General features: G+C 36.2%; 1 protein-coding gene across 1 annotated transcript in view; it reads right to left on the bottom strand.

Moving 5' to 3' along the window:
* Positions 1-1364: 1364 nt before the first annotated feature.
* Delta (neurogenic locus protein delta) overlaps positions 1365-21081 on the bottom strand; it is an 82986-nt gene continuing 63269 nt past the window's right edge. The window contains exons 6-8 of the mRNA XM_069824010.1: positions 7994-8294; positions 4571-5949; positions 1365-2925 (exon numbers count right to left, since the gene is read on the bottom strand). Of these exons, the coding sequence (XP_069680111.1) occupies positions 2781-2925; positions 4571-5949; positions 7994-8294 (1825 nt within the window). The 3' untranslated portion in view covers positions 1365-2780. The remainder of the gene's footprint in view (positions 2926-4570; positions 5950-7993; positions 8295-21081) is intronic.

Genomic DNA, 21081 nt, shown 5'->3' on the forward strand with positions numbered 1-21081 from the left:
CAAATTAAGTACCCATGAGTAATATGTAAATGTAGATAGAATAATTTATTTCTTGGCAATTCAGAATATGGTATAGTTTTCCTTTTCTTCAAAGACCTAAGATGCAATGAATATGTAATTATTTAATTCAAGGAGATGAAAGAAAATAACTGTTTCAGGATACAGCTTTTAATTATTTTTTTCTTTTTATTCTTCGTAATTTTTAAATAAATCTAGTTTATAAGCTGATGTTTACTTAACTGTCCGAAGACAGGTCTGAACCTCATAAGTGATACCAACAAGGCACCACTTATGAGGCAACTGGGCCAAGAGATAATGGGATTGGACGGCCAGTTCCTTTCCCTCTCCATCGCATACATTGCCGAGTAACTACATAATTTGTCAACTATAGGAAATAATTTCTGTTGAGAAGAGAAAATATAGATAAAAGGGACTCAATTTCATTTTTATGAAACTTGCAGATTGAATTCCTACTTCCGTTATAAAAAAGGCGACTTAAATTTTAGGTATATTTAATTTACGTGCATTAATAGGTTATTCAACGACGCTAGATTATCTAGTTGTGCTAAAACTCTCACCCATATGATATACAGAATTTTCAACGAATATTTTGATAAAATCTATCATCATCCAATTATTTTGTAGGTCTAGTTAAAAATATTAAGAAAGTATTTCTGAAAACATCATTATTTAATTTTTATACGAATCGTAGTCTATTATTTATCAACAATGCTACTTTCCCTACATCTTGGGATTTTATAGGCATTTTTCGTTTTAAAATATCATATCCCTCTCACTTTTAATCTTCATATAATAGCATCTATATTAAATATCGGATTTCAGGATTTGGTAAGGTAAATGGATAGGTAGATATTTAAATTGGAACCAGGCAAAGCAAGAAAATAATAGAAATTAATCTAAACAATACCAAATTTAAGAAGAAAGAACATAATTTTTCTAAATACATTTTGTTTATTTTCTCAAATTATTTTCTCCAAATTTTTACTATTTCTTTTATCACTGAAGTTACAATTTGTTAATTTTGTGTGCAATGCCTTTTCTTCCTTCTACGTCTTGTCTCCGTAAAAGGGAAATATTTTCTTGTTCTAATAACTTATGAAGAAAATATTTTCCTCCTAAGGACTCATAAAATATATTACTTTTAATGTTAAGAGTACAGGCATGAAAATGAGGGATGTTGTGTTTTATGAAGAAATATAAATAAATATTAATCCAACGAGAAGTAAAAGGAAACAGCAATTTCAAGTCGCTGAGAAGAATTCATTTTTACTATTAACGTGCCGAATTTTAACAACACAACAGACAAGAGTTGAAAATCTTGAGTACGAGGAACAATATCAGAATACTTGAAAAAATAGCCAAACAATGACATTTTATTACTGAAGTCGAACAATCATAATGACAGTTCATTCTTTTATGCTATGTACATATTACACTTTTAACTATAAATATACATTATTTTACAAAAAAAAGTCATTTGACATGTTTTAAAGTCTTTACAATTTTTAACTCGTCCGAGGAAAAAAAAAACAGTAAGTACAAATTACAACAAGTAGAATTATTTGAAGTGTAACAAGTGGTTCTGTGCGCATCAAAAGAACGCAGGTCCCCCTCTGAGAAAGACAGAGGGGGGTTCCTTCAACAACAAACTACTTGCCACTACTCCAAAACCTGGAAAAATGACTTAGCTTTCATAACAACAGGAACATGATAACGTTGTTCAAAAAAATAGTAAACAAACAGTTGTTTAATCCGAACATTTTTGTACCCCCTTTCACAAAATCTATCATGGCAAACACTTCATATCTAATCCATATAAAAACACAGAGCCCCCTCATTCACAAAAATTGCCTTTCATTTATATATATTATATATATATTTCTTTTTTTTTTTTTATTTCAGTCATCAGTCATTTACGAAACTGGAATACCGACAAAAAACACTGCATCAAAAAACCATCTTGTCCAGTATTTAGATTACATTCTGACTTAGTTTCATTTCGAATAGATCACAAAATTACGTACGTACAACCACGCGCACACAAATATTAATCAGATATTATTTAACATTATTAAATTCACCATTTGGATAGACTTACGGATTCTTCCGGTTTATTTTTATAAATTATTGTTATTACTTTTTTTTTTTCAGTTCTGAAACTATTGCTTACGGTTTAAAATATACCTAAACATACGGTACAAGTGAGATTTGTGATTTTTTTTTATTACTTAGGAGGCATCTATTAGCAAAATTGTCATTTCTGTATGCCCAACAGTTCATTAGAATTATTTATTTCTGCGCTTTTTTTTTTACTCTTTTAAATCTGTCTACAATTAACAACGATCATCCTACGTGGCAGCACATCTCAATTTTTTAATTCTTTTACCATGAATCTGAGATGAGTCATTTACTGAGTAACAGGAACAAGACACTGAAAAGCACATATTCCAGACAGGAGTTATCAATAAAAATAAATAAATGTACAGGTGCTTCTTTGTTTTTTTGTTTTTTGCTTTTTTTCTTCTTTTCTTCGTTCCGCACACCACCGTCCTCCAACAACCCTTGTATTTTTAATGTATTTGTTGTGCACGTTCAGTCATTTACTTGGCGAGCGGTGCGTACACACGTTCAGTCTTGGGGCGTTGAGAGGTTCTACGAAGGGGTGCGCGGCAGGGGTAGAGGAGGCGCGATCGTCACCAGTCACTCGGAGTTGCACACACACACACACATACAATCACACTCATTCACACAGTCCGACATCACACTTCGGTGGCGAGGAGTCCCTCTTGGTGGTGAAAATGTTCATCTATCACAAACACGCTGCTTGTCGGCCCAGAGCCAGCCGCTGCCGACAGAATGCTGTTACTGTCTTTGTCCACACATCGTTTGACTAATGTAGGATCACTGCAACACACAAACAGAAGCACCTTTGAGTCAAACAAATTCCTTAGTCACATTTAGCGTGCAGATTATGTTAATATTCTTGCATATACTGTAATATGAGCCTCACAACAACAATTTTTTAATTTATCTTAAGTACCTATTAAGACTTAATAGCTCGTGACGTTTCGAAACGACGGAGCGTCAGAAAACAAGTTAGGTTAGGTAAATACCATCGCCATTTTGCAGCTATGGATCGAAAGCGACTGCCGAGGAATAGTTCTCCTATATCGAGCGTAGGAAGGTTTCGTGTTGCTCCACACGTCACGGTTAGAGCATTAATATACAGCTGACTTCCATTCAGTGTTGTTCGGTTTAGTTCGTGGCAATGAAGTACACATTGAAACAGCGAATCTTCATTTATTATGCGCATATTATGTAGAAATAGTATAAGAAGTGTCGTAGTACGGAGATGTTCTAAAGTTTAGGAACAATGTGATTAAAAAGTCTACAATTCAGTGAAAAAAAAAAAATGGGAGAATTGGATAATTTTTAACTAACATAAGAACACACACGAATCGCATTCTAACTGAAGAAAAACTCGATAACATAAGCTATAAGCTAGAACAATCTTCCATGAAATCGTTTAGAAAGTTAGCTCAACAATAAAATGTCAGCTTGAAAAGCGACGAAATTATTAAAACTAAGGCCTTACAGAACAACAGTCAATCATTTGAATGAAACGGACCATGTCCCTAGGATTTGCATCTATAGATAAAGGTGAAATTCAGCGTGTCTATACAAATATTAAAAAAAAAAAAAAACGCAGAGTGAATTAGAGAGGATGGTCTACAGTTCCTATAAGCTGGCCAATAAATTACATCTGTCATTTTTAAGTCGAGAGATTTATTGCCGAAAGATAACGTGGTGGATCACCGATAGGTGGGCTGTTACTTGGCCATGTCACTTTTCGAACGGCGGCGTACTAACCGAAACCTGTTTTCAGGCGTACACCCGTTAGCTGCAGTTTTCATCAATACTGAAGTGTCGCCCGTTCTTTTCGGTCTGTTATGAATGACTAGCTTAAAAAAAAAAAAAAAAAAAAAAAAAAAAAAAGCTAGAAAGGCATAATGGAAACAACAGTTCCTTTAGGTCTTGGTTAATTATAACCTGATGACGAAACTTTCAATTAGTTCCGAATCGTCACGTGATATCCTCAACATATGTTTGGAAGGTCGTTAAGAGTCTGGCTATAGTTCTGGCATCTACAGCTTGAAAATGGAGCCATACACTTCCCTTGTTTCGATGATATAACTATTTTAACATATATGAAAAAGGGCGTCTAAACAATGGGAGATTTCTAGTAGGTGGATATACCGTGAGAGATGTTTTCCTGCCTCATTCATTTCACCATTGTTCCATTATGTCAATCTGTTATCAGAAGGTCTCTTTAATAAATTGATGTAGTTTGGAAAGACTACTGTTCCACTAACTTTAAAATGAAAGAAACAGACGTTACTACTTAAAAAACTACAAAATATGTTATACACTCAGTTTAAAATAAGATTTATATATTACAGCAAAATGTCTTGAGTTACACTCCTTCACGTTTGCATTAAGACAGCCAAAATGTGGTTTGCAAGCGAAAATCAACTGAACTCTAACTCACCTCGCATTGCAGAGTGACGAATCCACGGACAGGACGGATATCCTCTTGTCCGCAGCGTTGGACGACGGCGTCCTCTGCTGTTGCTGCGTATTGCTCGGACACAGATTATCAAAATCTTTGTCCAGCTTACTGGCTAGCAGCGCAGTCGATGTCCTGTTCGACTGGCTGCCGCGGTGGACGTCAGTGTTCAATTGTTTATGCGACCTCGTTCGCTGTAGCGTGTATACGGGGCCACTATTGTCCAAAACTTGTTGTGACTGTTGCTGTTGCTTGGGGTAACACAAGTCACTAGCATTACTGAGATCCCCACTAACACTCACAATGTTGGCAACACTTCCACCACCGCCACCACCGCCCCCGTCATCCCCTGCCGCCAGTACATTGTTAATACACTTTCCCCACGTGTTCTTTATCATATGCGTGTCTCCACCCACTGTACCACTGCCTCCTCTCTTCGCCATACTACTATGAACTGCGTTTCTCTCGTTTTGCATTCTAGCCTCCTCGTCCGCCCTCTGCTGCTCCCTTTTCCTTTTCCTCTTCATGCACATAACCACAACTGCCGCCACCAACACCACGATGGGCACTATCGTCGACAGTGTCGCTATGACGACCACTTGTTCGGTCGACAAGCCTGCGTCGTCATCCGACTGCTCCAGGACGTGTCTCGATATATTCCCAGGCGTGGCGAGGTACGCGCCGGCACTCGAGGCGTCTTGGTTAGGCACCACAACTGTGGCTTCGTCGCTGCAGGTCTTTCCGTGATATCCCTGAGGACACTGGCACTGGAAACTGTTCACTCTATTGGAGCAAGTCCCTCCATTTTTGCACGGCGAAGAACTGCATTCGTCAACATCGATGCTGCAGTCCTTCCCGGTAAATCCTGGTCTACAAGTGCATTTGTAGTCGTTGAGCAGATACGTGCATTCTCCGCCATTTGCACAGGGTTTTGTCTGGCAGTAGTCCACTTTGCTCTGGCACAGGGGTCCCACGTAGCCGGGCACGCACTGGCAACGGAACTGGTTAACCATGTCGACGCAGGTTCCCCCGTTCAGACACGGGTTGCCCTGACAGTCATCCACGTTGGTCTCGCAGCGGTCTCCGATGAATCCGGTGGGGCAGATGCACTCGAAGCCGTTGATGCGGTCCACGCAACTCGCGTTGTTCTTGCAAGGCGATGGCGCACACTCGTCAATCTGGTGTTCGCAGTCCGTGCCGTTGAAGCCTGGAGGGCACTTGCAAGTGTAGCCCTGGGCAGTGTCGCTGCATGTGCCGCCGTGTCTGCAAGGCTGATCCTCGCAGGTCTGCGCGGAGGTCTCGCAATGGGGGCCGTGCCAGCCTTTCGGACATTCGCAACGATAGCTGCTCGTTCCATTGTCCTGTAACCAAACCAAAAATCTCGTATCATGCATTGCACAAAACCGCATCTGCCTCAACTGAAGTGTAACAGAAAATTAACTTCACACAAAGCAAATAACACTACTGTATTTACATTTCGTAATCGATATATGACTCATTGTATCCGATGTTTACATGTTCGAACTCAATGACAAAAATAAAATAGAACTACTCTACCGAGAGATACAATGTTTTTAACATGAGATTTATTTTATCATTAATTTACGATTACACAAACTATCGACAAAGAAAGGAACAAAAGAGAAATATGAAAGCAGTAAAGTCGTTACTTTGTCCCACACGGTAATTCCATATTCTCAAACTTAGTGTTTCTATGATGTACCGAAGTGCACATGATATATCCGTGCAGGAATTCTGCATTACCACATGTTGAAGAATGGGTAGAACGGAGAAAAATTCTCTCCGGCACCGGGACTCGAACCCGGGCTTTCAGCTCTACGTGCTAACGCTTCATCCACTAAGTTTCACTCATAAACAAAATTCTTTAATATGTAGGGCTACTACAATATTACCCGATATAAAATTTAAATTTTAAAATCATACATTATATTCTTGTTTTAGTTTTTCTCAAGATGTTATATTTCACAGTCGACAGGTTACCACGTAAAACCCAATCGATGAAAATAAAATCTAAGGGAAAAAATAAATCCTTAAAGTGTTTTCCATTAGAAGAGAAGTTCATTATTTACAGCTGAGAGAGAAATAAACTCCCTCGGCTAAAGGGCTCAATGTGAGACATATTACTGTTTATTTCCTTCGACAATTTTATCTCTATTAACCTGTCATCCTGAGAAAAAAATAGGCTGATCCTTCAAGAAGTCTCGTGTATGTGTGTGTGTGTGTGTGTGTGTGTGTGTGTGTGAGAGAGAGAGAGAGAGAGAGTGTGTGTATTATGTGTGTGAGAGAGAACGAGTATGTGTATGTGAATGAGAGAGAAAGAGGGGGGGAGAAAGAGAGAGCGTGTGAGTGTGTACATGTGAGAGTGAAAGAGTAAATGTTATGTTTTATTTAACGACGCTCGCAACTGCAGAGGTTATATCAGCGTCGCCGGATGTGCCGGAATTTTGTCCCGCAGGAGTTCTTTACATGCCAGTAAATCTACTGACAAGAGCCTGTCGCATTTAAGCACACTTAAATGTCATCGACCTGACCCGGGATCGAACCCGCAACCTTGGGCATAGAAGGCCAGAGCTATACCAACTCGCCAACTCGTGAAAGAGTATGTGTATGGGAGAGAGAGAGAGAGAGAGAGAGAGAGAGAGAGAGAGAGAGAGAGAGAGAGAGAGAGAGAGAAAGTGTGTGTGTGTGTTTTTAGAAGCAGTAAAGACAGGGCAATTCATATCGTCTCTCATTCATAAGCTGGCATTGTGTCTTATGAAAAAATTAACAATAATTTAATCACATAAATAATCATGAATACATTAATTAAAAACCAAATGTATCAATTTTGTACATGAATTTACTCTCTTCTAACTCTTGGGGTTTAAGAAGCGGAATTTTCCGCAATGAATGGAGAACTGACTGATGTATTGCATCATCTTAAAACCTTAAGTACTGGTGCTGGAAGTTTAGGAGGATTATGCGAAAATACTTATATTACAAATATGAAAGATTTTTTGGATCGCGATCTATGAAGAAAGGAAACTACAGCGTTCATGGACAAAACTTTTATGCTTCACGGAAACATAATAATAATAATAATAATAATAATAATAATAATAATAATAATAATAATAATAATAGTCAAAAACAAATAAGAAAAGTAATTTTAAATAATTACTACATTTCTGTGTACAAATACGGTACAGATACACTAATTGTGTGATTAGAAACAATTATTCAATTTTAAAAGCAGTTCATTAACTTCTGAAAGCAAATTTCAGATTATGACCCCCACGCCTTCTTCCGCCAGTAGTCGTCTCTGGTATTATTCTCACAAGCGGCTTATAATTCTTCGTAGTAAACAATAATACAAGACTAACAATGCGGTACCGTTATGCTCACCTTGCATGTGCCACCGTTGAGACAAGGATGGTGGGCGCAGTCGTCCAACTCTCGTTCGCAATCTGTTCCCGTGTACCCAGGAGGACAGCTGCAAGTGTATGAGCCCTGTCCAGTGTTGAAGCACGTCCCTCCATGTCTGCAAGGCTTATGATTCGTGCAGTAATTGAGGTCCTGGTTACAGAATAACCCTCCCCATCCTTCGTCGCAGAGACAGTCCCAAGGCTTCTGGCAGGTCCCGTGAAGACAGCCAGGATACCTCTCGCACTCATCGCAAAGACGACCTTTCCACCCGCTGTGGCACCTGCGGAACCAAACATATGTTTCGGCTTTAGAAGGGTTGTGATAAAGGCTGCCAGGGTTTCCTTGTCTGGTCTTAGCAATCTGGAGAGCAGATGTTTCAACACTATTGGGAAAACGTGAGAATATTTTTGGGATGTCTGAAAAGCTGCTGATCCTACACACAGCAAATACATTTTAACAAGAGTAGTGCTTTTGTTGCCAATACTGATAACAATTTAGAGACTAGAATTTAGTGCACTATAAAATCCCAAAATATGCGTGCATTCATGCACTATCAAACTATGAAACATACATGATCAAGCGAAAAATACATTAAATATGCACTTTCATTTTTGTTCCAAATTTCTTATTTCACTTCCTTTTGTTTTCACAGTTAATAACTGACAGAATTTCTAAATTGGTTTCTGTGAGGTCCCCGCACTTGTCAGCGAATATGTTTTTGTAGGCAAAGAATGGCCTCTCTACATTGCCAGAAGTTATGGGCGCAAACTTGAATGAACCTTTTTCTGTTACTAATTTTTTTTTCTTTTCTTTTCTTTTTTCAATCCTGATTCCTGAAGGTAAAATGAGGGTCATAAAAATCGGGAAACTGAGATGTCCACTTAAAACAATCAAAACATAAATTTAAATTGAATTATGTATATTATATGCATTATTAAGCTAAAAATTGATTAAATATGCATTATTCATGTTTTTATCCCCAAAAAGGCCAAAACATTCAAATATGAACGGAAAAAGTACACATACAGTTGGAACCGGAAAGTAATGAAATGGATATCGGTACGTACTAAGTTCGAGCTATATCCTGTGTTCCTATAAAAACATGCATTTGCACGGAATTCTCATTTATAATAATAATAATAATAATAATAATAATAATAATAATAATAATAATAGATACATAAATATACCTTACGATTAGGGTACTGTATTATAAATGCAGAAATGCCATAAATGACAAATCTAAATCATCGAAACAGAAGCAATGATGCATTGATAAAGCGAAAAAAAGAATAATGTAGGAAAACCCAAGAATTATCCGTTTTATTTCAAACAGTTCCAATACCAACAATACTTCCCGTGTAAGAGTTAATATGAAAACACAAAAACTGCTATAAAAACGTTAAAATTATTAATAAATAATATGTTTAAAAAAAAAGACAAGCTTTATGAAAAAAAAAAGACACTGTCAGGTGAAGTTTCTGAATTTGGATTAAAAATGTTTGACGAAGACCGATTGTTTAGTGCGCCTAGTCATTAAAACTCTAATAACATATTTCGTAGTATCCTTTCCTAAATTTCCATGATTAATTCAAGTGTGCAGCAAAAATAATTAAAAAATAAACAAATACATTATATTGCCGTAAGACGATTTCCATAAAAAGTCAGCTCGACCGAAAGCTTCACCGAAGGCTTGCATAGTCTTATTCTTGGTCACGCATGGCTTCACAATTTATTACTATAAAGCGCTTCGGCTTAAATCTTTTCACTAGTTCTTGCATCATTTCAAGAGAGCAGTATGTATCAGTTTATGAAACGGAGCATAACCATTATCGCTTAATTTAACACAGTTACCCAACACCTAGGGTGTTTTCTTATAGAAGAAATTATGGACCGAGGCGATGAAACAAAGTCTGGTTTTCGTTAACATCTCAAGGACCGTCACGATCAGACATACAGCCCCGGTCTTTTTAGGCAACAGAAGACTGGATATATACTGCTAAATTCTTAATATTTATATAATTTTTAGAGACATAATAATACATCACTTCATTTATGTATTTGCAGCGGCTAATGCAATACCGTTTCCACCTGAAAATGCAGATATTGTTTAGAATTTGTTAATACGTTGTGTAATACCTAATGCGTAAAAAGTTATACCCAATTTTAACTCAAAAAGTATTATTTATTTATTTGAACACCATGGTTAAGAGAAACGAACTACAACAATAACAACCATGACACAATAATTATAGTTAGGCCTATAATCAACACCTTCACAAAATAATAATAATAATAATAATAATAATAATAATAATAATAATAATAATAATAATAATAATAACTCATAGACGCCGATTTAGGGAGACGAAGCACTTTCTGCCCTCTTAATTTAGAGCCTAGGCGTCGCCACCGCAAAATAAAATTAACAGGGGACCTCGCCCTTTCAAATAATTCGAAGAGATATTCCTGATAATTTAGAGAAAAAATTGTTCCGGGGCCTGTTATCGATCCCGAAACCCTTCGCTTAGCGCACGAATGCTCTACCGACTGAGCTACCCCAGCAACTATACACGACACCATATAGTTTCTGGGGTAGTTCAGACGGTAGAGCATTCGTGCGCTAAGCGAAGGGTCTTGGGATCCATACCCGGCCCAGAACAATTTTTCCTTGAAATTATTTAAACCTGCTTTACAGGGAGCTACTACCTGAAAGCCAGATTTGCAGAAGATATTCCTGATGTTGAAAAAATAGTCATTTCAAACTCATAGACAGGGCCAGCTTTCGTAATTAGTATATGAGTGCTGCAACTCATAATTTAACCTCCCTTTTTTTCTCCTGCATTTGAGATAGGTGAAACACAAAACACACGATGCAACCGTTTCTTGTGTGCTTAAGTTATCAGAGAAAGCGATGTAACTGTTGACAATGATAAATTATAACAGAAAAATGTTCAAAATAAAACTACAATGAATGGAAATAATGATAAATTTAATTGCCTTTCGATAAATAGTAGCAAACCGACCAAGCGACGATATCGTCTATTATAAATTATATTTAAATTGTCTTAATGTGTAGAATTATTAGTAACGATAAAACTGTTACCACCACTTCACTTTAAGTTTACGTATGAACTGTCAAAGTATCGTTGTTTTAGCTTAAAATAAAAATGCATGAAGGTTAATGGAGCGTTTGGCAACCCCGCAGCGGATGGACTGGCGCTGGGAATTCCTCTGCCATTAACAAGTGAGTACTGACTGCCCGGTTGGTCTCTCTCTCTCTCTGTTTCTCTTCACACGGTGACGCCGAATACATCTTCACCCATAAAACTGTAACCACGCACCTCTGTGTTTCATCCCGTGACTCTTCATTGTGTACCCCACCGCATGGACAGGTCACAGTTTCCGGTGCCCGACCTCCATACTTGAATATTTTATAGTCCGCGCCATGTATCCACAGGGGGTCCTCGGGAATCTCACTCCCCCACCCTTAATATAGGCCTAAGCGTGAAATTTTTAAAGATCTAACTTACAATAATAATTAAACCTAAATCACTCGTCTATGTTTTGTTGTAGGAGCATAGACGCATCTCAACATCCCACGTCCACGTCTGTGAGTAAGCTTAAATATGATTATCTAATAGGCCTATTATCGATCATTAGAACTGTAGACATATCATATTAACAATTCATTTTTTCCATCAATTTATATTTCATATTGCGACAGCACTTTAGAAAACCTATCTTAAGTTTTGTTCATGAATTCTATATTTTACTTTCCCCGGGATTTGAACTCGGTCTCAGGAAAGCGGACGTTCTGTCTTGTTCTAGCATCGTTGCATACCACAGTCTAGTATATACAGTCACGAAGCTCAATACGTAGTAAATATGCATCCACAGATAGTTGCTAACTACTAGGATCGCTAATATCGCCCCATTACAGACAACGCGAAATACAGTACCTGCACAATCAATTGTTCCTAGCACCCTCACAACTCAAGCTTCGTGACTGTATATAATAGACTGTGTGTATACTAAAAGCTGTGTTCTATTTTTGACCTAGTGTACTGAGCGATATATTTCAAATTAACGTAATCATAAAGGGCAAGCATTCTAAATATTCTAATATATCACAGAAACATTATACGTACTAATTTTTGTTTCAACTTTCTTCAGCTAAAATAATTATTTTTTGTCACATCTGAAGCCTCTATTATATACCAGAATAATTCAGTCACATTACTGGATGACGAGGCAAAATGTTGCTGCATTGCGTAAAGAGGAGATGTAGGGTACCCTGTGAAAGTCTATCGCAATAATGTATTTGTTCACGACAAATCTCACTTGTGCTCATCGGTATTTGAACCCGACATTAGGTAGTATAGGTATTAAGTATACCTATTGAATATAGCCTCATTTATAGTAACAATCTCAAATTGAAAATTAAACAACATAACAGGATTGCCAAGTATCATATACAAAGTGAGCAAAGCTTTGCTATACCGTCACGCAACATTCTTGCTATCGACTGGCGCGCTCGGAAAGGATAGCACTATTACAATCAAGGCATACGGTAATAAAAATGTGTGAAATAATAAAGAAAACATGCAATTGTTATGTTTTTGCGCCTGCCGATAGAAAATTGACATATATCTGTGTACCTATAGCACTCCTAATTGTAATTCCAACGAACTAGTGTTCCATTTTCGGCAAGTAAGTGAAGATATAATTTTCTTAATCATTGAATGTATCTTGTTTCATTCAGACAACATAACCGAAGTCCTCGTACCTACTTATAGAAATTTAGTGTAAGTTCGTAATATTTCAATGGTAAGAACAGTAAGAGGCAAAACGAACAATTGAAGGGTTCAGAGCCATAGTGGGCCAAGCGCCATTTATTAAAAACGGAGAAATCAAGGTTTAAAGTTAAGTAAATGTCATAGTTAATGAAGATTGACATTTCATTTAGTTTAATGTGCATATTTTATATTACTTGCTACACGTTTCATTAAAATATGGTAATCACTTACCCTAATTTTAACCCTTCTTCGTTTTTAATATATGGCACTTGGCCCACTATGGCTCTGAACCCTTCAATGATGGCGATAATTATGATCATAAGACCAGCTATTCCTGAAAATAGTGAAGATAGGGAAGAAGCAACATGGGTACGCAATTATTGTACGATTACGTTTGTGAAGGTGGTAATATGCATGGTATACCTCATCACTGACATAATTTAAAAACATGCACTATTATCGGCTTCTGTTTTTGTGTGATTCGTATTTGATTCTAACAACATTAATATGTATTTCATTATGTTTAGCCAATTTTTATTTTATGAGATAAATTTTTATGTAACTACCTCTTTTGATCTCATTATGTACCTAAATCGTATCAGTGTGTAATTAATTCCGATCCAGTTGTATGTTCAACTATGTAAGCAAGTTTTAATCCTGGCCGAGTGTAAGAGAAGGCCTTACGGCCTTAGCTCTGCCAGGTTAAATAAAGCCATTATTATTATTATTATTATTATTATTATTATTATTATATTTTATTTGTAAGTAATATCAGTTACATCACATAATCAAAATGAAGGTTTTTTTTTTCTTAAAAAAAGTTTTCATTTTTAGTTTTAGGCGTACTGTTAGCCAAACACCAAGAGAGAGTTCAAGCGGGTCCAAACGGAACCTGTGGTGGAAAAAAGCAATGCTTGGTGGTAGGTTTTCGAGGGACACTTCCGTTTCCCCTACCGGCACTCCAGCATTGCTCAATGATCTTACGGCGCTGTGGAGTTCACCTCCCATGGTGCGCCGAGAAAAACTGTATGGCACACAAAATGAACTACAGCTTCGGTACTTCATTCCCAGGTCGGAACGCTTAAGTAAATGATTGAGATAATGGAAAAAAACCGCACAATTTAATGTGAAAACTGTCAAGTTTCTTAATTGTGCGCGTTGAATAGGCTATTTTCAGTGCAGCCTGCGTCTTAAAAACGACACTGCAACTTCCGTACGTGTATCAAAAAGATGCTTGCGGAATCGCTGCAACTTTTTTATTATTTACATTGCAGTCTTGTTTGAGCCGGCAACACAAATCGTGGAAAAGTTTACAGAACCACGTTACCAGCAAGTATGATATCACATCGCTACTTATAACGTCACAGTGAAAGAAAAAGTACTAAATTATAATTGACCAAATAAAACAACAGACTAATAAACTATGTGGTTAGGGGGATAAACCCGTTAAAATACCGCATTCATTAATATGTAATGTTAAAGAGTTTTGGAGAATAAAAAAGAAAAGTCTTGTTTGTCAAGGTGCAGATCAGACCCCGTGTAAAACAAACATATGTTTTATACACACTTGAAAACTAGTTTCACATTATTACATCACAAGGTTCAAGTCTACTTCATTAAAAAAAAAAAGACCAAGACAAAGACCACACCTATAGGAAATGCAGTTAAAGGGAACCGTGGGAAAAGAAAAATATTTTTAACAAAAGTGCACACGATCGTAAAAGTTGTGACCCATTCAATATATCAACGTGTTGACGCCTTATGTAGACTAGACCCTGACTTAAGTACATTGTACTTTTGTGAGCTGCTTGCCAAAACAAGTGCTAGGCATTGCTTTGTAATATGCATGAGAAGAAGGCGAAGAATCAATGACTCTTTCCCACGAGTCGAGACTATAGTTCGCCAATACTATCAAGAGCCTTGCGAGGCAAATGCAACGCATATAATATGACCGAAACATCAAAGGTTAGATTTAGACTTTTGCTGTAGAACTGGTACGGCAGATGTCCAATGATCTTCTGAAAGTTTAACAGTTTTCTTTAACGATGTTTTCCATTTGCAGCGCTCTAGTTTATTATGAGATTTGTAGTGGATAAATAAAGTAATCGTGGGAAGTTTCTCTATGAATATTTCTGTTTCCATGTTCACAAACATTCAACGTTTTTCCATAATATTAATGTTATCATCTCAGAGGACTATCTTATGGGCTAGACGAATATAATAGACATAGATAGTAAAATAAAAAGCATTCGCATTAGACTGTCATACGAGCATACTGAGATAACTCTTGAATTAAATGTTTACACGTGACCAGTAATTTTTTCCTGGAGACCTATCATTCAGGATCAATGTTTTTTTTTTTTTTTACAAGATGAGCTTTCCATTTAGAAAGAAGCCATACCATACATTTTATAGGCCATTATGATAAATGCGTGCATAAATTTGAGTAAAACAAAGAACGAAACTATTCCGAATGAGTGAAATATATTTAAGGAGAGAAAGATTAAAGGCTGGTTGACAATAAACCGGGAACAGAAACGACAACGAGAACGAGAACGGAAACAATGTTAAAATAAATGTATTTAAATGTGAACATTCACAATTAACTATTGTGAATGCTCATATTTAAATACATTTATTTTAACATTGTTTCCGTTCTCGTTCTCGTCATTTTTGTTCCTGGTTTATTGTGAACCAGATTTAACAGAAGAATAAATCGTAAACACACATATAATGAAATATATACTAAAAAAAAAGGAGGGGAGAATATGTACTGGACGTCCGAAAAAGAGATGGAAAAGCCTGATCACGCACCAATCTGATATTATTATTATTATTATTATTATTATTATTATTATGTAACTTATTTTAAGAATTTAGCCGCACCCTTATAAACGATTTAAGATAAATAATTTTGTGTCTTTTCCATTAATTGACATTAAAGCTCCTTAGCATCATCGTACTAAAAAATTACGCTATACCTATCATTTGAACTTTCTCGACCTAATAAACACGCAATCACGCAGGCCTAAGACCCAAAATTCTGAAAGTTTACGGTCATGATCCCTAGGCAGTAACACCGTAAACTGTTACACCATATAGACAGTAGATTCATTTTGGTTGATATGTAGAGAACAGAAAACGCCCAAAGCTTGGCGATTAGAATGGGTGGAGGATCACGACAAGAATTTAGGTTACGTGGGCTCCTAGACTAGAGACTACTGCTCCCACTCACTTCTTTCATTTCTTAACCTCAGACCCTAAAAATTACAAACTATGTAACATCGTAAATAAATTGGAAATTATTTTAATTTATTATTTAAAACTATTTGGACTTACGGGCGAATTATAAAACTTAATTTCTTCAAGTCTTACGTATTACAAGTAACACTGTTTAATTTGTGAAAGGAAACTTTACGACTACATCCAAGATCAAATTATTACTAAGGAAGAGGATGTTAGGAGAGGAAGCAGAAGCAAAGTATAGAATGCGGTAGAATACTCAACCATTTCCTTAGACCATAGAAAATATGTACATTTCACTTTACGCGCTTTCGCCAGACATTCCTTCAGTTACGCAACGAAGATCTTCCTTGAATTTATTTTTAATGTTATGTTACATATCCGATATAAAATTCCTTTCTTTTAGACAGTCTCGCAGCTACCGTGCTTGCCTCTATACTTAAGCATTGCGTGTTCATAACCTATCGAGCACTATGGACGTAGAACAAAGAAAGAGCTCCCTTGGGATAAAATTAAACTCCGTTGCAATTTACGTTTGAATAATCAATTAACAATGCAACCACAATAAGAAAATTAAAGTAAAAACGAAAAATACATAAAATAGAAATACGAGTTGCAATATGACACTTCACGATCTTTATACTGTTCGCGTAGAATTCCTATTGTCAAACAGAGATGTCTCTGCCGGCTATTTTTCGAATGTGTCCTATAGTAGGCCTATCTACAAGCAGAAAGAGTGTGAAATCATCTCTTCCAGCCATCATCCTCGTATATCAACCTATCACCAAGGGTATGCCTAATAAATTTCACCTTACAGGCCTAATTGCCGAAATCAAATACCGATTTTAACTCCCAGAATAGCAACATTTCTGAAAATTTGTAAATTAAACGAAACAAATCCGTTGCGCGATAGCCCATAGAGAGCCCACGTGTACATGCCTCAGTAGAGGTGAACGATCATCCAACCAGTACGGGGATAATGTGAGGGTTAGCACGATATTTCTCCAGTCATAGGTTACATCGCTTTAAAAACCGGATTTCGTGACGTAGCTATCCCATTTTTCACGGTGCTGAGTGACTCTGGTCACATAAACTGGCTGCTAACTAATGAGAAATTGTTTTTCCTCATGAGGACTCGAACGCATTCCGTAACGCTAGTCTAAGACATGACGCCTTAAACCACACGGTTACGATACGGAACAATAACTTGACCATATCTGCAAACAAACTAGTCGATACGAAATACAATTAATATAGATCTATTACTACTGTCACTAAAACAAATACATATATTTTCATATAAAGCGGATATAACGATCAAATCAACTATTCGTTGCTAATGATCACCAGATTTTTCAATACTTTTGTTTGAATTGTTTTCCAAGTGTTACCCCTTTAAATAGTTCTTTTTTAAGGAGGCGGATCTTATACGTCACGATTGCTTTCGACTTGAGAAAGCGTGAAGACGAGAGAGATTCGCTGCTGCCATTAAGCGGAGAGAGAGAGAGAAAGAGAGGATCTGGTGGATTGCATGTAAATGCAGTACTACCTTCTTCATTATCAGATCTTCTCTCCAGGTACAGGTTTAACAAGCAAGACTCCTTTACTCGAACAAATATTCACACCGTCAGCATTCTTTTGTCAGCCTATGCACCTTCTGCAGAACTACGGATGCAAATCAATTTTATCGTAATGTTTCCTAATTATTTTGTATATTGTTATGTTTAATATTTTTACAAATGAAATTACTGAACTAACCATTACCTATGTACTATGTAAATAGTCATAGTAAATACATTGTTGAAGTAAATATTTCATTAGTTCCTGGGGATTAAGTACTCACAAAACCAGAGCGAAAATGAAAATTAGGAAAGTACCTACTTATTTTAAAATGACAATACTTATGGATGAAACAAAGACAATAATTCTAGATCCCGACCATTAACACACTAATTGCAAATAAGGAGAACAAACTGAATGTTTTTGTTATATATTTTTCTGAAACCGTACGTTAAGCCTCGGAGAAGCCCAGGTCGTAAAGAACTTTTAATGGAATTTTAAAAGTGATAACCTTTTCTACTTTATTTTGTTGTATCAAAATTTGTATACATATTAAGAAACTAAGACGACAGAAAAATTGTGGCTGCAAAAATTATGTTTCTTAATTTTTAGTGGCCTATTCGACGATAGAATAGAAAGTGAAGGGCCTAGGACAGGTTTAAAAATTCATAAAAGAAAAAAAGAAAAGACAAGTAGGCCTATTATAACTGTTAATAAATTACAATCCCTCGCAAGTATGTTTGAGTTCTAGAAGAGGCCGAAAAGTTACTGATATACGACATTTCTATTTCTACTTATATGAATATATATTCCGTATGCAATGTGATAATGGAATAGTGAAAGATTTTGAAGACGACGGGGAAATTTAAAGAACAGAAATTAGTCCCTACATCTAAATTTAGCCTACAGGGATTCGAACCCAGTTCTAGCACCTAAGTTAACGGAATATCTACTCTAAACATTTACATAAAATATTGCTAATAACAGTGAAACAGTCTTCTAGCATGTATTTCTTGTGATAACAGTAATATATCATAAATAATAGCATATACTGTCCTTCCATTCTTTCAGAACAATTTTATGACTACTCTTACAGCGTCAACGTACGAGGCATGGGAAAATAATTCAAGGGGACAAATGTGTGTAATGAATTCATAATCTCTCTTCCCTCTTTCTCTTTCTCTACTCTTTCTGTGTACTCCGTTACGTTTTTTAAGTCACCCCAGTAAAGGAATGTACACATCGTGATATCTATTGTCCCCTCTTCCCTCCTCTAAACTTCTTCCATAAAGGCTAGAAGCTCACGATTTTTGAAGTATAATAAAACGATTGTCAACTGTTCTCTTGTGTTATATTCTTTCCTTAAGAGGTTGATGACTCTATTCAAAAGAAAGAAAACAGTTGTAGAATACTTCCTTATAACGTGCTCCATTTTTTATTAATATTTATTATAAACTTCTTAAAAACAATTCTTTTTATAGCTCCGCTCTTATCTATTTAAAACAAAAGAATATCACTATGACGTAATACGCATATAAAGTTTCTTGTTATTGTAGCGATGGCAACTGCACACAATGGACAACTATAATGGTTAGAAAGTTGTACCAATAAGCTACGGGATGTGAAAGGGTTGTGGTATATAGATGTTACAGGAGTTGCCTAAACGAGAACATTGCAGGCGGAATCCATCAGTGAAACCAGCGCAATGCAGCAAAACACGCTTGCTAGCGAGGTTTCAGAATTCCCTAGCAACTCTTTGTTACGTCAGCATCTTTATTCCTTTACCAATATTATCTTTTCACCTGATAGTTTATATGCAAATCCAGAGTTCTACGTGCTTATATACAACCTTGGGGTTTTGTTTTTGTTTTTTTTTTTTTTTTAATCTCTAGGTACTCATGAATAAGTACACGCTGTTGAGATGTTCATAAATGCAAATCTGTGCAATATTTATGCAATTCCGTCCTCTCAAATAAAATTCGCCCGATTCAAGTAAACTAATTTTAGTCTATACTATCAATGATTAAATTATAATTTTAAAGTATTCTGTGATTTATACAGGTAACAAAGTTAAAATTGAATTAAACCCGAAATTCTGTTTATGTGAATAAAGTCATCAATTAATTCCCATAAATCTCCTTAGCAGTAGAGAAGTTTAGGTACTGAACCAAAAAGTTAAAAAGAACTGAAAACCAGTGACGTAGCTTGGGGACTGGGATCGAAACCCTCGGAAATTTTGATACAGAGTATTGTGGGAAATCCTCACATATTATAGGCCTATAAGCTGGTTATGTCCTATAAAGTTCATTTTTGCTTTATCACACATGTTTCTTCTTGTAAAGGTTATTTAATTTTAAAAAATGTTTCGTCTTTCATTATTCATGTAGAGACGTCATAACAGAACTTAAACAGAAGAGTTATGTTTAGTGATAATAATTCTGATCTTAAATTTAAAAATGACCTTCCAAGTGCCAAATATTTAAATGTCACTGCTACGACCGAAGTTTTGGACATACAAATTTCCTGAGACTTCGCTTCAGCAGTTCAGGTTCACAAGGGATAACATTAAATATTTGTGATTCCATCCTTATGTAGGTGAAGAACATTTCCTAATCATTTTCATTCTTGTGTTGAAATAAGACAGCAAAAGAACAATGCTGGTTCCGTTCCTCGTTTACTGTATGTGTCCACCAATACGTAGGCCTACATACATACATACATAAGATTCTGCAAACCCAGAATTCTCCAATCTTGCCTATTTCCTACCTCTGAATTATAAAATTACTAACATGAAACAATGCTACATTCTATATAATCATGTAGGCCTAGACCTATATATCACAAAAAAATAGTATTAAAAAAGGAATATTAGATTCAGATCACTAAAACTGATAGTTTTCCTGAACTTTTCAAGTTACTTTATGTAACGTCAAAGAATGACAAAATGTTTATTGGCTAAAAAGTTTCTCATTGTGTTAATTTCCAATAGTGATCATCGCTAAAGTAACAATAGTAAACCCTTTAAAATGAGAGGAAATACTAACCTTAGTGCTGGTTCTTCAGCAAGAGAAGCGCAAAGCAATAACAGCAGAAACAGAAAACCATATGTTGTGAAAATAATTTCTTATCGCCTTATCTAACTCAGATATTCAATGGAATCACTTTGGGCTTCGTGTGTATTACATGACTAGATTAAAATGAATTCACAGCCTAAGTACTTCATGTTATAAATTTTGAAGTTGGTTTACTCGTGTTTATGACGGCTGGCTTGCGTGCGAAAGAGAACGCCATTCAAATACACACAAATCAAAATCACATCGAAATACGCAATATCGACTTCAAATATTCTTATCAATACATATAGATTATATTATATTGTTGTTTACGTTCTCGATATACTGTGAATAAAAAAGCCGTAATGTTGACGTCCTTCGCTTCCCGTACTGACTCGTTCTCGTTCTGGTT

The sequence above is a fragment of the Periplaneta americana genome, chromosome 4 (assembly GCF_040183065.1).
Source record: "Periplaneta americana isolate PAMFEO1 chromosome 4, P.americana_PAMFEO1_priV1, whole genome shotgun sequence".
Classification (NCBI taxonomy): domain Eukaryota; kingdom Metazoa; phylum Arthropoda; class Insecta; order Blattodea; family Blattidae; genus Periplaneta; species Periplaneta americana.